The 16,855-nt window shown below is 43.9% G+C and overlaps 1 protein-coding gene across 3 annotated transcripts in view; it reads right to left on the reverse strand.

Annotated features, from left to right (window-relative positions):
• LOC144162787 (inactive phospholipase C-like protein 1) overlaps positions 1-16,855 on the reverse strand; it is a 223,663-nt gene that overhangs the window by 58,722 nt on the left and 148,086 nt on the right. The window contains exons 1-3 of one of the 3 annotated variants that reach the window (XM_077693451.1): positions 14,525-14,748; positions 11,618-12,833; positions 4,046-4,195 (exon numbers count right to left, since the gene is read on the reverse strand). In XM_077693451.1, coding sequence (XP_077549577.1) covers positions 4,046-4,195; positions 11,618-12,764 — 1,297 coding nt within the window. In that variant the 5' untranslated portion in view covers positions 12,765-12,833; positions 14,525-14,748. Of the gene's footprint in view, positions 1-4,045; positions 4,196-11,617; positions 12,834-13,353; positions 14,276-14,524; positions 14,749-16,855 lie in introns of those variants that run through there. The other 2 variants (XM_077693452.1, XM_077693450.1) reach the window with 2 other exon arrangements.

Raw genomic sequence — 16,855 nt, forward strand, 5'->3', positions numbered from 1 at the left:
TACACCTTCGCTTAATTTAAGAGCACTAGCTTTTTGAAACTCCCTCAACCTGATTACGGCCGCAAAAGCCGTCTTTTTAAGTGGGAAAAGATAGGAAATGTTTAAACACTTTCAAGTTTTGCACTACATATCGTATTTTCATGCGTATAACCCGCCCCTACATACAAAACGCACACCCACTTTCAGCCCACCGGAAAGAAAAAGAAAATCCTCGCGTATTGCCCGCACATTTGATACAGAAAAAACCACACCAAAGCTACTGCTCAAGCAACACATCACATAGTATGCAGACAGAAAAAGCGTATATTTAGCATGTAGAATACACTGACTTCAAGACAAAAGTCACAATTCATTAATAAAATTCAGTTGTTAGAGTGCACTCGTTCTTGTTTTTCTTTCTTGTCTTTGTATGTTTTGCGCGATATCGCTGCCATGGAAGGCTTAGTTGGTGTTACTGTGTAGGAGCTTCACAGCACAACACGCATTGCAGTGAAGCTGCACTAAAGGTAGAACCCCGCGTATTATGCACATCCCTACTTTGCCACTGAAATTTTCGCATTTTTGGTGCGGGTTATACGCTCGAAAATACGGTAACGTCAGCAGTGATGCAATGGGGTACGTAATATTAAGGATACAGCTCTCAGTGTGTGTTAACTGAACGTTAGCACTGAAGCAGTACAATCAAACGGAACTGGAGGCACCACCACTACAACCCTACATTCACGGTTATACACGTCAGTAACCATAAATAGCACGAACAAGCCCCCATGACGTCATAAAGACCCGAACAGAAAGTGGCTGGGGATTTGCCACCGCTTCAACTATTCTCTTCAATACCTGGCTAAATGGATGGAAGTTTGGGTGAAAATTGGTAGCACTGTTAGTCGGTCAATGCTGTCTTTCGAACAAACCAAACTTGTATTTCGTCTCAAGGGCCTCGCACAATGCAAGAGCAGAAACCTTTCAGCATTGAACGTACTGTAAGGTAGCCATGAAGACAAAATGCAACATTTTTCAGCCTGAAAAAACTAGCCTTTGGTAGCTTAGTCGGTTCACTACAGCCACAGAAGACGTTTCTCTAAGCTATAAAAAAAGCAAGAAATACTAAAAAACATTTCAACTTCCCACCACAGTGGCATAATATGGCCGGGAGTGATGCATTGTGGGTGCACATTAAAAACACAGTTGTCAATGTGTTAAGAGGGCACAGGGTCTTTGATCAAAAACTTTATTTTTACAGTTATGATGATAAAGATTGGAGGATGTATGTAGTTTTTCATTCTGATTGTAGATATAAATTTTTTGTGTGTGGGTGTAAAATGACTTCATTCAAGTTTATTCGGCTTTTTATACAGTGTAGCCCACTTATAGCGAACCCGGTTTTAACGATATAGCGGTTATAACGAACAAATCTTCATTTCCCGTTACCATTGGTATACATAGATTTTCTGTCCAGATATATAGCGAAAAGCGGATATAACGAAGTGATTTCGGTTTCCCGTTGTGTTCGTTATAAGCGGGCTCGCCTGTATTTGATTTCTTGACAGCTTTTGTTAAAAAAAAACTGCTGGAGTGATGCAGCTCAACAAGGGAGCAGTGAACTGTGCACAAATCAAGGATAGCAATAAGACTAAGATCATCATTTCATCTGGTCTGTAGCAGAAGTTACGACCGTTTAAAGTTTGGGCTTGGAAGGCAAGACCGTTTTTTCTGGTTCCCACCTTCCAAGCCCACACTTCAAATGGTCATAACTTCTGATTGTAGGGCTTAACGCGCCGACGCAAGGCAATGAGGCGCGCCGTAGTGGAGGGCTCCGAAATAATTTTGACCACCTGGGGATCTTTAACACGCGCCGAAATCTCGTACACACGGGCGTTTTTGCTTTTCGCCTCCATCAGGAAAGCGGCCGCCGCGGGTGGGAATCAAACCCACATCCTCGGTCTCAGCAGCGCAACGCCTTAGCCACTGAGCCACCGCGGCGGGTGGTCGTAACTTTTACAGACTAGATAGAATGATACTGTTAGTCTTATTGCACTCCTTGATATGTGCACAGTTCACTCGTCTCTTGTTCAGCTGCATCACTCCAGCAGTTCTTTTGAAAAAGCTGTCAAAGAATCAAATATAAAATTCCAAACAAATTTGAATGGAGTCGTTTTACACAAAAACAAATTTTATATTTACAAGCAGAATGAAAAGTTACATAAGTCCTCCAATTTTTATCATTACTAAAGGTTTTTGGTTTAAGACCAGTGTGCCCAATTAGATGCACGTTAGCATCCAAGTGATCCGATCAAACGGAACTACAGGCCCCACTGCAACTGCCCAGTCCCGTTACATGGAGTGGCTTACGTCAACGGTTGCCATCGCACATACAAGATTCTGCGACGTCCTAGAGAAGTCACTGGAAAGTGCACAGGGAGTTGCCACTGCCTCCCATGTTTTATTTAACCCTTTGTGGTCCGTTCTCAAGCCCTGCCCGACAAGGCTGCTTGGGGTCAACAGGGGACACTAGTCTTAAAACAGCTTCCTTTAATTTTCAAGTAAACTTTGTGGAACTTGTCAGTCTTGCTGCTTTTCCCCCCACTGATTTCAAATATGTCATTATTTTTTCAGTTGCTCAATTAGTTCCCAAGACAATTAGAGATAATTAGCCATTTCTGGTCACACAATAGACAAAACAGTGTTGGTCATAAAACTGTACTCTTTTATTTTCTAATACTATCAACCCTGATGAGTGCAATAATTGAAGCGTTTTTTTTATGCATCGCTTCGAACTAATTTTACAGCTCATTAAGCGTTGGTGGCACCAGTGGCAAGGAGCCATTTTGAATGCCCATTTCAAACACCAAGTTTTAATGAGCTGTAAAATTAGTTCCAAGCAGTGCATCAAAAAACTGCTTCAATTACTGCACTCACCAGGGTTGATAGTATTAGAAAATAAAAGAGTACAGTTTTATGACCAACACTCTTTTGTCTATTGTTTGACCAGAAATGGGCTAATTATCTCGAATTGTCTTGTGAACTAATTGACCAAGTGAAAAAATAATGGCATATTTGAAATCAGTGGGGAGAAAAGCAGGAAGACTGAGAAGTTCCACAAAGTTTACTTGAAAATTAAAAGAAGCTGTTTTAAGACCAGTGTCCCCCCTTAAATTTTGTTTTGTTTTTTCACTGCAACACACACGCATTCTTTGTAAACAAGATGCGAAATCTCTTGAGGGTGCGCTATTTTTGTATACTTGATGCGCCATCTCTTGAGAAATAAGTGAACTTTGTTTGCAGTAGTTTACTTTTTTTTTGCACCAGGGTGCATCGCAATGTTCAGCACGGGCCTTCTAAATCCCAGAGCATTTCTCAGTGCCATGCTATTCACCACTTGCGTTTTGCGCTGGTGAATTTGGCAAAAGCGGTGATGACTTCAGTGAGGAAGAGAATTTTCACCGCACGTGTTTTACGCTGGCGCTTTTAGCAAAAGTGATGACGACTCTATAGTGAGGGAGATAATTACGTCCCTTCATCAGGTAGTGATGACAGTGATCTGACAGAAGCGAAAACTCAAATATCGGTAAAGGAGTTGTATGCGGAATGCGAGAAAAAAATAAATATCCTGCCAGTTTTTTCTGCCCAGTTTGCGTTCTCCTTCGCGGAGCCGGAAACTGGCAAAATAGTTTCGGACCAGGACAGCCCCAAAATGGGTAAAGATTTCAGACCACAAAGGGTTAATACCTCCATTACTTGTTTGAACTTCCCAATAAAATTGCTATCATTGTTGTAGGAAGAAAGCAGAATTCTTAATAAAACACTTGTATTTTGTCTTCATGGACCCTTGAAGCTATAGCGCGGTCACCTCTGGAGACCAACAGTGACAAGGATTGATTGATTGATTGATTGATTGACTGATTGTAGGGTTTAACGCATCGATGCAATGCAAGCAGTGAGGCACGCCATAGGGGAGGGCTCCAGATTAATTTCGACCCCCTGGGGATCCAACAGTGACAAGCACTTGGCGCATTTGCGTGCAGGAGCCCCAAGGGCGGCCACTTACATCGGGCCTTGTTGGACTTTTTTGACGACGGCACCCATTTGATCGCAGACAGGTCCTCTTCGAGAGTGAAGTAACGGCGGTACTGGCGGGAGCTGGCTCTGATTTTGAGCAGGCTGCTCCCGGTTATCATAAACTGCAGGCAGTCATGTGCTGCGGGAAAAAGGGACAAAAGAAATTTCAAAAACTCGAAATTGGAAATTTTCGGATAAATGGATCAGCCACTGCACTATACCCCAAACCCCTTTAAAGTCCGTTTTAATGCTATACCCGAATGAATTGATCAGAAGACTTCTATAAGGCCAATCTGAGAAGACTGATATTAATGTACAATGGCCCCAGGGGCTTTTATTAGATACATCTACAAGACTCCTTGTATTCTTATGGAAAGTTATACACCGTGCCCCTTTAAAATCAGCTATACCACCATACACAAATGCATTTCTGGGAGCAATACTATAAGGATTGTGACACAATAAAGGTGCGACGGCCGTAGCACTTTGTATTACTAACATTTTCTTAAGCAGCAAAAGTGTGCCACATCAAGTATGAAAGTCTGTGCCAGTTTCATGATTACCTGAATAAACAAACCTGTTGAAAAACACTTGATTGCATTACAGACAGGTTGTTTCGTCACAGAGTACACATAGCAATCAAAAGCATTTAAAGTTGTAGTACCACCTTGTAATGTCCCAGGCAGATTATAAACGGCAGTAACACTGACATAACATCCTTGCAGAACACCATGGTGTGTGACACACATGACAAACACCTCTGAGTGGATCCTCCGTGAAAGGTCACTTGAACACTGACAATAATTTCAAGCGCTTTCCACTCCCAGAAACCAGCGAAATGCGCCATGCTGTTTGGGAAAGCCAAGACGTCCTTGTTCTTAAAATGCTTCCCCGGTAAAGCGCACCGCCGCAATGCTTTATATATAAAGAGTTTGAACTAAAAGGAAAGTGTAAAACACGTTTATACTTTAATAAAGGTGTCACTCATTTGCTCAGTAATAAATACTTTTGCCCCTTCATTTTCATGGTCCCTTGGCAAATCTAGAACAAGTTATTTTGTTAAGATGCTACCGTGTCAAGGCATATTTAAGGTGCCTGTCTTTTTTTTTTTCAACAGTTTTTTTTAAAAAGGAAGTTTTGCATCAGAACAAGCTTGCCATTAGCCTGTCATGGCGCCCGATAGAAAAGCACTTGTCTAAAAAGGGGCTCAATCACGAAGATATTTCAACCATCTTTTTGATTGCTGGCTTTTTGTTAATAATGGTTTGTTGAGAATGTTGATAATACAAAATTGAAGCCCAGCCTCCCTGTGCATGAACCGTTCAGTGGGATAAAACGAGAAAAACTCGATCCACGCACTAATCGTAAAATTGCTTCACCTCTGGCCTTTCCTTGAAAACAAAATTGCTCGTAGAAAGTGACGATGAAATCACTATTTAAATTTCTAAGCACCCAATCAGACGGACTTCACTGTCTGCAAAAGCCAAGCCATGTTTGTGATCAATTTTTTTCCTCCAACATGCAACGCAGTAACAAAATTCCGACAATAACCTAAGCAAATGCCCAAAAAATGTCTATATATTGAAATTTAAGGACGTCAATTATTTTCTACACAATCTAAATATTTTCACGCATATCATTACAGTCTCTTGGCCTGTCTATTTCAAGCTCAAGCGTTCACGGTGTCCATGCTTTAACAGCGTCTAAATGCCTAGGCATCCAGTTAGATGCACTTCACTGTTTATTTAGAAATCATTTGCATAAAGATGTAATGCTATCATAGCTTAAGTGGTTTAACAGTCTGAACTAAGAAAAACGTAAAACGTCTTCATGCCACAAAAACAAGGCTCGCAGTTAATTTTTTTCACAATTTACTGCGAAATCCTGAGACAGAGAGATACCTGCCAAAAGTGGAGGCAAGCATTGTGAACATGTGCAACCTTTCAGTGCACAGTCCAGACCCATTCAAAGTACTTGAGAAAAGAAGAAAATTACAGCAAATGCCGAAGTGGGTGATATTTCAAGGGAGAAGGCCTTGATTGATTATATGTTAATTTTTAGAGTTATTTCTATGCTGCTTTGACCCGTCTAGATGGTCTAAAGAAAGCCTTTCATACTGAGCATGCCAAACTGGTCACAAATTTTTGAATGACAAGTTATATATGCATTACCCCATTAACAAAAAAGAAATCTATATATATGATCCCTCAAACAGCACTAGTGAGATTATCAAAAACAATAACTTTCTGAATTTTGCTGTACAGAGATTACAGAAACGCAGTCCTGTAGCACTGCTGTGACTTCCAAAGAGGCAAGAAACGTCGAATGCAACGCAGCTAAAACGAAAATTTGCCTCTGCTATAGGCCAACCGTGTACATAGTCAAAAACAGACAAACAATGAATCGAACATTCTAAAAACGTTTTCTTATCTTGCAAAAGATTCCTGTCCTCTTCAGAGTTGCTGCATATTTCCATCATTAGCCATGCGATTACCATTACTATCTTTTCTATCAATCAGTAGTCGAAGTAGTAGTAGAGCTCCGCTAGGTTAAAATCAATGGGCAGTCCCCTTTCTAGTCTCTTTTGTTATTAAGCACTACTGCACGATGTCTCTTCAGCCATATAAATTTGTCTTTCTCTCATTACACTAATAAATACTAATTAAATAACTAAATTAAATTATTAGGCCTTTATAAAATTAAATTAAATATAAATAATTATTACGGCTGCTTTTTAAGAGGGCCATGGCCATTTCATCCTTTTTCGAAATGGTGCATGTGGATCAAGTTTTGATTAAAACTTCCAAAGCAAACATGCTCCTGTCCACATTATATATGTACTAACAATACCGTGTTCTTGCAGACTGTAAAATATCTGGTTCTGCCAGTATTGAAGGTTAAAGGCCCTAATGCTAGTTGTAATAGTAAACTTAGCTGTCCCTCCCCACATCCAGGAAATCACGCCCTTCTCCATGTTCTTCAACTTATCGAAGCTCTGTGCAGAATATCAGACAAGTTCAAGCAGCTTAAACTTTATTTGCAAGGCCCCGAGCAACAATCAGCTGCCCTTAACACAAACAGACTTCAGCACTGTGCAAAAATTTAACTAGTTTATTTATTAAAATACTTTCCTCACTCAACTCAACGTGGAATTTTACATTCGATTCGATATTACATTCGATTTGCAACGTGGAATAAGAGAGATCTCCTTTGCCCTTACAAAATAATTCACAGTGCAATCTTGGCAACATTTAGCATGCAAACTCTAGCTAGCAAGGCAAGGTTAGCAAAGTCTTATAAGAGGAAGTTTCGGCCATTAAGTGCGATATCATAGAATCAAGCAAAGCTAGAAGAACAGGAGCTAGGCTATATGGAGTTGAGTAGTGGACATGTTCTGCGCTACTAAGGATCTCAAGAAAAGAGGGAGCGTGGGGTTGGATTCTTAATCCACAGGGAGATAGCAGGGAACACTGAGGAGATAACAGGGAGATAGCAGGGTACACTCAGCGCAAACGGAACATTCGCAGTTGTTGTGAACATGCTATGCCAGTGATACAGGTTACAGATAGCATTAGCCTATGCACCAACATTTCGCTATGATAGAGCCACAGACAGTTCTTATGCGGTTGTTAAATGGGAAGTGAATAAAGAAACAGCATGGTTCATAATTGCGATGGGCAACTTTACCGCAAAAGTAGATGGCAAGACAGTAAGAGAAAGGTCAGTAGGTAACTTTGGAATAGGCAGACGGAATATCCGAGGAGACACACTAATTGGTTTTGAGAAGAGAAATACTCTGAGGGTAATGAAAACATTCTTCCGCAAACAAAGAAATAGGAAAGGGACATGGAAAAGAAGTCCCAAACGAAGGAACTCATTATGTAATGTGCGGAAATGACATTTTTTGAGGCCAGTGGATCAAACTGAACTGGCGGAGCCTGGGAAATCGATTAAAAGAAGAAAATATAATGACATTGCCCCTACAAAATGGGCACTAAACATCCCTTCTCTATCGCCAATCTTGTTTTATTTTCCTATTTGCACTATCATACATTCACTTTTGTTGCTGTGTTATGTTATTTTCTAGAGCTATTTGTGATCACTCATAGCGCTCATTAAATATGTAATTTTTTTATTTTCATACTTTTGCGCAAGCTATTTTTAAGGCACTAGACTTGAGACCCAAGAATTAATAAATAGTTTTTAATCGAACCAACCACAATACCAAGTGCTCTTCTCATCACATATAACATTACTATGTACACATTATTCAGCTTCCAAACTAGGTAGATGAATTAGTTTCAACAGCAAGTATGTGTATTACTGTTGTTCGGAATTCAAACCTATCGTGACTTTTTATTAATTTTATTGAATCTGTACGAATACACCAGTCTGTATTTCTGTATCAGTAAAAATCAAGGTCGTTGAAAGCACCACAAAGCGAGCATCGGTAAACAGTCACTACAAAAGCGTAATGTCACAGTACTGACATCAATTATACAAGCAGTTTTTTTTTTTAATGACTACGAGTACGTGAGCTGATTGCGAGCAGTTACAAGGAATTGTCATTTTTTGAAGCATTTTCAAAAAGTGTAAACAGAGAACAGAACTTATCAGCAATGAAAATTCTCAGTGTGATTTCTTTAAAAGAAATATGCTATTAGGTATTTGTTAAGATACACTGAGTCAAGTAGATAGGAGGCTATCACTATTCACAGCTTTTTTTTTTTTTCGTAGTTGACGCAGTACACATTAAATAGCTTGAAGGCAATTACTGACACGTGCTTCTTTAGATGACCCTTGACCCTTGACATGACCCTTTTGCCCTTTAGATAGTCTGGCAACCCTTTCAAGACAAAGAAGGACACAAAAGTTTCAATTACACAGAGTCATTCTAAATGCACTCGAGCCCACAAAAGCAGCCTCATGCCATTTCGAAAAATCTGGGAACTCGAAATAATGCCCGGACGCTACAAGGGCGGTTTCAAGTCTTTGGGACTACGTGTCGTTTGACTCAAATGCCACCACTAAGCTGCTAGATGACATTTTTCAAAGGCACTGTGTTGAATGCCATCCAAGTCAAAGGAGCACAGCGCCTTTGAGGCTCTCAAATGCCTTTGGAACACAAACATTCATACCCTCGTGCACAGTACTTTATTGCGACGATTACGAAACAGAATTTTTGCGACTAAACTTGCACATCAAAGAGTTTAGTTTTTAACAAAAATTTGAATGGAAAGATAGAAAACCAAAAAATGGTAAAACAACAACAACAAAAAGACAGAGCAAAAAGGGTCACTCTAATCAGACAACAAGAAGTATGTTCTTAACTATCCACAAATTCTCCAAAGTAATTAGCACTCAGTGAATAAACTCCCCTATATTTACAGTTAACTGTTCGAGCCAACTTTATTTCAGAAAAGCAATGTTTTTCCAGACAATTTAACTCTGCAGCTCAATGTTTCCCCTACGCTAATTAAAACTAAACTTGGCGAGCGAATGCTGAAGTTTTCAGTCACCATCGCAACCTGCCGTGTAGACCGGCAGAAATCTCCTTGCAGTTCGAATGACATTGGAAATTTTCAATGACCTCCAACTCACGTCACATTACAAACGTCCGAGCAGCAAGCTCAAATTATGAAGAGTAAAGTTCAACCTTGACTTTCAACGAAGCCACTGGGAATTGCAAATGGTATCCAGTTTTGATTCAGAAACTTGGTAAAACTAAGAAAATGTTAAGCTTCTAAGGAAGTGCGAAGGAATCCGAATTTATTTGCAAAATAAAAAAAATTCGTAACATCAAGGTTCAAATGCAGTAAACTGAATACGGTCATCTCGTGTTAATTTGACTCGATTTAGTGGTCCCGTCAGGGTACCAAGCTTTTATTTTAGGGTGCCAGTTAAATTTTTATTGCTGAGAGACAAGATGTTTCGTTTTCAGAAGGGCAGGTGCTGTCTGCACCATACGGCAGCAGGAGATCCCAGGGCTGACATGCTAGAGGATCCTAGTTTAAACATGAGTTTATTTTTTATATCTTTATATATTTTATATTTTTTATATGAGTTATATCTTTATTTTTTTATAAGTTTTCGCGAAATTTTACATTCGATCTGCACTTCTTGATATACATTTTGTGCATATTTACTGCTGACAATCTCTGTTTATTGACTTACACTTCTTGGCATACGTTTTGAGCATATTTACCGTTAACAATCACAGTTTATTACCTTTCATATTTGTTCAAATTCCAGCAGCACATTATCACGGAAATATACAGACCTCCTTCTTGAATTAGTTTTCGCTAAGCTTTACGTTGCATGTACATCCGTCCCGTCCTATAGTACGTGTTCATGGTTGATTATAGCTGTTTGCTACCTTTTCTGTTACAGTGGAAGCTTGTTAATTCGGATCTCTAGGGAGTAAAAAAAAAAATGTACGAATTATTCGAACATTAATGTATAGAAAACGACCAATTTAATTGTTGAAAACGGCCCGTTTACAATTTTTAATGCGCATTTTAACTTTTCAGAGAAGCTGGTGATGCTGGTTAGTCTTTTGTGAGATGGCTGGGCGGAAAAAGGAAGTTTTCTGATGCGCGACAATTCATGCAGAGCAAGAGTATTGCATGGAGCACAATAGGGGAATTCGTTCAGAACATTGAGAGCAACCGAAACTTCTTTTGCAGTATGACTTACTGGGCGTACCACATCGCACGGGTCCTCTTCATTGGATGCCTCATCCACCACACCGAAGGCATCGTCGATGACATCATCATCGTTTAACTGGCCAGCGAAAACAACGCCATCATCAATGGCAATGCAGTCAGCGAGCTGAACTTCGCAAGCGCTGGTTCGAATTAAGCGGAGCGTGTGTCAATTTGCACCGAAATAACGAAGGTCTGCCACCATAGGGCAATGTACGTCTTTAAGGGTCCAGGGAGTAGGAACGTCGAATTATCTGAATTCCCTAATTAATGCGGGCTGAATTAACAAGATTTTACTGTAGTTTACGCGGAAAATGTTGCATAATTTTTTCCTTTTTTTGGGACGGTTCTTTCCGAAAAATTTGGTTGTACTGTGTTGTTTGCCTTGTTTACTGCTTTTGTACTTATACTTGCACACATTTATATGTACAAATTTGTATGTACACATTTGTTCCTTTTTTATACCTTGCTACTGGGTTGTATAACCACATCCCAGGACCCTATGTAAAGCCCTGACGGGCCTTTAGGGTAATGAAATAAATAAATGACCCTCAAGTGAGGGTTACAGTATCAATAAATAAAAAAAATAAAAAAATAAGCACCCCACAATTTCAGCTTTCTGTCGGCAAAGCACCTGTTCAGGATATGCTTTTATACTAACGCTCTACAGTGCTGTCCTGGTGACCTGGCCGTCAATGGGCATTTCCAGCAAGACCAGTCAAAGACAGGTCACCAAACAGAAACAAAACGCACAGACACACGAAATGAGATAGCCAGCAACATGCAAGCTTCAGTGACTAGCGAGGCACCGATTTTGCATCAACGCCGCCACTAGTGTGAAAAAGTTTAAAACTCACCGCTGCAGATCTTTCGTTCAGCAGGTAAGCTGGTGCCGCTGTGAAACGACACGGACTTGGGTATCATCTGGGCGTGGTTGAGGGAGAGGGTTCCGCTGCTATCCCTCCTCTCCCTCGTTCCTGAAGTGAACTGCACCCGTAGCGCTGAATCTGCATCAGTCGAGCCGACGCTGCCCTTGGCGCTCTCGTGCGAGTCCGAATCCGAGGAGCCCACCACACTGTTCACCGAAGCACTAATCACGCACAAGTCGAGTCTCGTCGACGGTGGCGGGTCTTTCTCGTCCGACGACGGTGCAGCCACTCGTACCTTCACAGCGGAGCTGCCACCGTCGACCGACTGCGGATTGTGCTGACTTGGTGTCACTGGCTGAGCGGTGCATTCCGGAGTGGCGTGCGGTGCGACCGTCTTGGCGTTTGAAGCCGGCAGAGACGAGCACTGAGCCGTTTCGCCGGGCAGAGTTGTCGTTGCGGCGCCGGCCGTTGCTTTGTGCTTCTTCGGAGAGATTCCGTTCGACGGCAACTTCTCCGGGACGGCCTTTGAAATCGACTCCTGCGTTGACGCGAGCCTGCCTTCGGCGAGGATTGACGAGACTTTGGAAGGTTCATTCTTTGAAGTGACTTCTTTCTCTTTGGGTGAAGAGCTTGGAGGCTTGCACGCGACTGTAGGGACACTGAGAGTTCTACTGACTTCGACACACACCTTTGGCACCACGGTTTGCGGGCTAGGCTTGTCGCTGTTCGATCGCCGAAGTGCGCTGGTTTCGTTCACTGGTTCTGCAGATTCTGTTCCGGCTGAGGCAAGCGGTGGGCTGGTGTTCAGTTGAGTAGAGGACGATGCCAATCCCTTTGAGCCGGGGAGGGCAGACGGGTTGGCTGAGAATCCGAGAGAAGAGTGCGGTCTTGGCGACGATTCGTCCGATTTTGCACACGCAAGTTGAGCGACCGGTGCGACACCAAGCTGCGATGTCTGCACCGTAGTTGTAGAAGGGTTAGAAGTGGCATCTTGTGGTTTCGAAGCGGTTGTGGGTGATGAAGATGCGGCGGTTGCTTTCGGTGCACTAGCATTGTCGCATTCTTTAGCTACGGTGATCGGTGCCTGTCCGGGTGGAACTTGGTGCCGGTTTGCAGGACTACCCTTGGCACTCATCCTGATCCCTTCTTGGGCATCGCACCGGAGCCAAGTTAGTGACGGTTGGTGCAAGTGGGACAACAACGGCTGCAAAAAAAGAAAACAACGGCAATTAAAAGAGCTGGACTTGGCCAAGTCGGCACATAATTTTGTGCGCTCCGACAGACACAACTTGAAAACAACTGACAAAAGGAATAAACAAAAATCACTCAGACAGTTGCTGTCTGTCTCACTTTTGTTTACTCCATATACGTAAAAGAAACTTGATAATTTCTCAAAGCAAACACTTACATAAACATTTAGCATACAGTAGAGCAAGTACTGCCCTTATGAAGTATGCACTCATATCGGGCAGCAACAGCTGGCTTAATAAATTTACAAAAAAAATTTGATCATTTAAAAGTTGTGCTAAATGAAAATTGGGATCATTTCGGGCCTTACTTCTGTTCGGTTCGACCTTGTTTGCAAAAGCACCTTATTTCATCAATTTTCTTTTGTTTACGTGTTTTAAAAAATAAGAAGCTTGATAAAATTATTAAATTTTATAGCAATAAATTTCACCCTGCAAAGCGGGGTCCCACACGTCGCCCCAACAAGTAACACGCACCTGCCTGGGCTGAAGAACGTTTTTTTCCTGTTTTGTTTTGCTCTTTTACGCATGCAAAGCAGCCAACCATGTAGGTTGCATATCCGGGTCGGAAAGGCGCCTCTCCAACAAAATGCATAAACGCTGCTCTCTACCGCCGGAGCCAACTATAAATAAATGGGCTTGTAATTGCCGCAACGGCGTTGCGCCCAGATAGAAAGAAGAATTAAAGGGCGCTGTTTCCAAACGCTGCCAGGGCCAACACGCCAATTGCACGCGCTTAATGTACTGGCGGGCTCAATAAAATGTAACCGGGGTACCGGCTCCGTCGTATCGATTAAACAAGCATTACTAGATGCCCGTATTCGGCGGCTCGCGCGCTAGCTCGCAGGCACCCGCTTGGAAAGAGAGCAGGAGGCCGCGATATTGCGACGCTGTTTTATAACCCCACGCTTTCTCTCTTGACCTCGACAGAAGGGCGTCAAAGAAGCAAAAGGAACGACACATCACGCGCTGCTGCGGCGGCCGCTCTAAAATGCGCGGAGCTAGACGACGGGCTCGCAGGAAAGCTGTTGTCCGTACTCTAGATACACACGGTCACGACTCGGACGGCACGACGCCACCTCGAGGTCCATGAACCTGCCGAGGAAATACCGAAGAAAACCTCCCCCTGCGGCAAGCAGCTGCGGCTAGACGTAACGGCGAACAGCTGCGCGCGAGCACCTCCTTCGGCGCATGCAAGATGGGTCGACGTGCACCTCACAGCGTCACATATCGCACTCGCAACCGCTCTCCTCAATCACATGCTTGAGAAACGCCGGGTTTCATAACAACACTTCGACACCACGGCCTGCGTACAAACGACGTCACCGACTCGCAGGAGCTTCGGGATCCCAAACATCGGTCGCGTTTCGGCTTCGCCGTCGTCCGTCCGTCGATGCAGCCTACGTCCGCGCGCGCCGAAACAAACGGAGTACGAAACCGACCGAGAAGGCAGCCTTCATCCCGAAACCCTCCAAATCGATGTCACACGGCCCACCGTTGCAAAGAAAAAAGCCCGCAAAGCGCGCAGTTTCTTCTTTTCCGAGGGTCCGCACATCGGGTTCGGCCCCCGAAATCCCGGACACACCGACGAGAACCGCGGGCGTTCTCTCGCCTCCGCGATTTCTCCGTTTTCTCGAATTTTTTTTACCTGGGTCCGCGCGATCAAGACGGCAGCAGGCTGCGGGTCGCACGCAGATTCTTGGCAGCATTGTCTCGCGTGCAGCCAGGGAACATCCGGAGAGCAGTTGGTCTCGCGCACTTAGTAGAGAGAAAAACACTGCCACCACGACCGACTCGGAGCTCCTGGGACGACGACGACGGCAGCGGCGGCGGCGGGGCGAGATTCAAGGCGGGAGCAAGAAAAAGAAAAAGGAAAACAGGATACGGCTCGGCTCTGGCGACGGCAGCGCCGACGTCGCCAGCGCGGCCGCCGCTAGAGTCTGAATTCAGGAGAGCGCGAGAGAGGATGGATGCGAGTCGAGTGCGCGGAGGAATCGGCGCAGAAACGAGCGATCGTCCGCTACGCAAATATGCGAAAAGACGGGCGCAAAGTTGATTTCGCCAGGTTTCGTGTCATGGTTCGCATGTGAGGTCGTGTGGTCGTGGCTTTGTAAAGACGATTGTTTTAGGGGCGACGCCCCTTAGAAGCTGGAGCTGTTGGCGTCTCATGACGTCGTCGTAATCGTCGTCTCATGTAGTCACGGTACTAAAACACCTGGAAACTCGCTTGCGTTTCGCACTAGAACGACTCGTGCTTCAAAGACACGAGACTTTTACAGCAAAGCTGTATACCTCTACCCCGTCGGCAAAAACACCAAGGAGCCAAGAATATACTTATACACTGCATGCTTCGCCCCCCCCCCTGAGGTTTTGCGTTAGTGGAGATGGCCCGGAATTTTTTTCTCAGGCTACTTGAACACGAAAATTTTTTTCTGTCCACCCCTCGATACAGCCTCCCGCCCAAAAGTTCAAATAATTCATGAACGAGACGTTTATAAAAGTAAACCTTTTCCAAACTAGTAAATCTGGTGGCATACTTTATGCTTGCCAGCATTGTAAAGAAAAGAGAAAACATCAGGCATATTTGAAGCAAAAAAATTCCCCGCATTTCCCCGAGGGGAAGAATGTGAAAGTGCGAATGCACGAGTTGAATTTGCGCGGTTCGGTAATGTTCGCGAAAGAGAGATCACACACACACACACACACACACACAACTACAAAGAAAGAAATATGCATTTATTCACAGACACCTATTTGTGTTGTCGTTGTACTTGATTGCTAGAGCGGATCTCTGCTTTGAAATTTCGTGTCAGTACTCCTTTAAGCGGGTGCATTAGCCCTTCTCATGCCCGATTCCTGGCCAATCCCCCACGTGGGTATGTGCCATGCACAGACACCTATTTGTGTTGTTGTACTTGATTGCGATTCCGGGCCAATCCCCCACGTGGGTATGTGCCATGTCAGCGGCCAGGCAGCGCGCGCCCATCTCCCCCCGTTGCCAAGGAAGACGAGGAGATTCCTGTCCAATCCCCCACGTGGGTATGTGCCATGTCAGCGACCAGGCAGCGCGCGCCCATCTCCCCCCGTTGCCAAGGGAGACGAGGAGCGCGCGCACCCGCAGCTGTTGCTATGCGGACGGCGGCGGAATGCGGACGGCGGCGGACGCTTCAGGCTCGCTTAAGAAGTGCATTCGCACTTAAAATAAATGCATCAGTAATACCGACATTGTTCTTTTAATTAAAAGTAAGCGGTGCTGTAATTTTCGCGTAAGCAAACACACCAACGCGTTAAAACAAAATTTTAACCACGAAATACAGAAAAGGCTTGCGAAGAAGCCTGAAGCTCGTGGCTTGAGCGGCAAGAAGCCAAACAACAACAAAAGGTGCGAACGCGGGAAAATCGAATTGAATTCAGCAAACATGGACCCAGACACGAAGGGAGCATTGTGAGAGGGGAGCTGGGGAGACAGTACAAGCAGTTAAGTGGCAGGGGCGCGAAAGACAATCGACGTTTTCAGCGAAGCGAGAAGGTACGTGGCCCATTTTTTCCTTAGCCCAGCATCACGAATCGAACGACGTTTGTGAGACGTACATTGGTCTCGTTGAAAACCTGACGTCTTCATGACGCGCGCCTCGTTCGTCGGGGTTCGTACGGCCACGAAGAAATGGGAACACGAAAAGAGCCAGACAATTGCCGTAGGGAGCAAAGTTTTAACATAGCTTTTATAGCCTTTCCTCGTGGGTTCCGTTTTAAATACGACTACCGTTTAAATACGACTACAATGGCTTGCAATCACATTGCGGCTTTCTATGGGACAATGGCGCCTTGCGCAGCGAGCGAAATTTGAACGAGGCCGCTTATAATCGGCTTTATTTGGCCTGTCTGAAGGGAGAAGGACAGAGAGGAAGCTTTATTGAAAACTGAAGAGGTCGGCCACACTAACGCCAGTGCTTGCTGCTTAGGTGGGGATGAACAAAAT

The sequence above is a fragment of the Haemaphysalis longicornis genome, unplaced genomic scaffold (genome assembly GCF_048455015.1).
Source record: "Haemaphysalis longicornis isolate Haplotype H1 unplaced genomic scaffold, Haemaphysalis longicornis Haplotype H1 scaffold_12, whole genome shotgun sequence".
Taxonomy (NCBI): Eukaryota; Metazoa; Arthropoda; class Arachnida; order Ixodida; family Ixodidae; genus Haemaphysalis; species Haemaphysalis longicornis.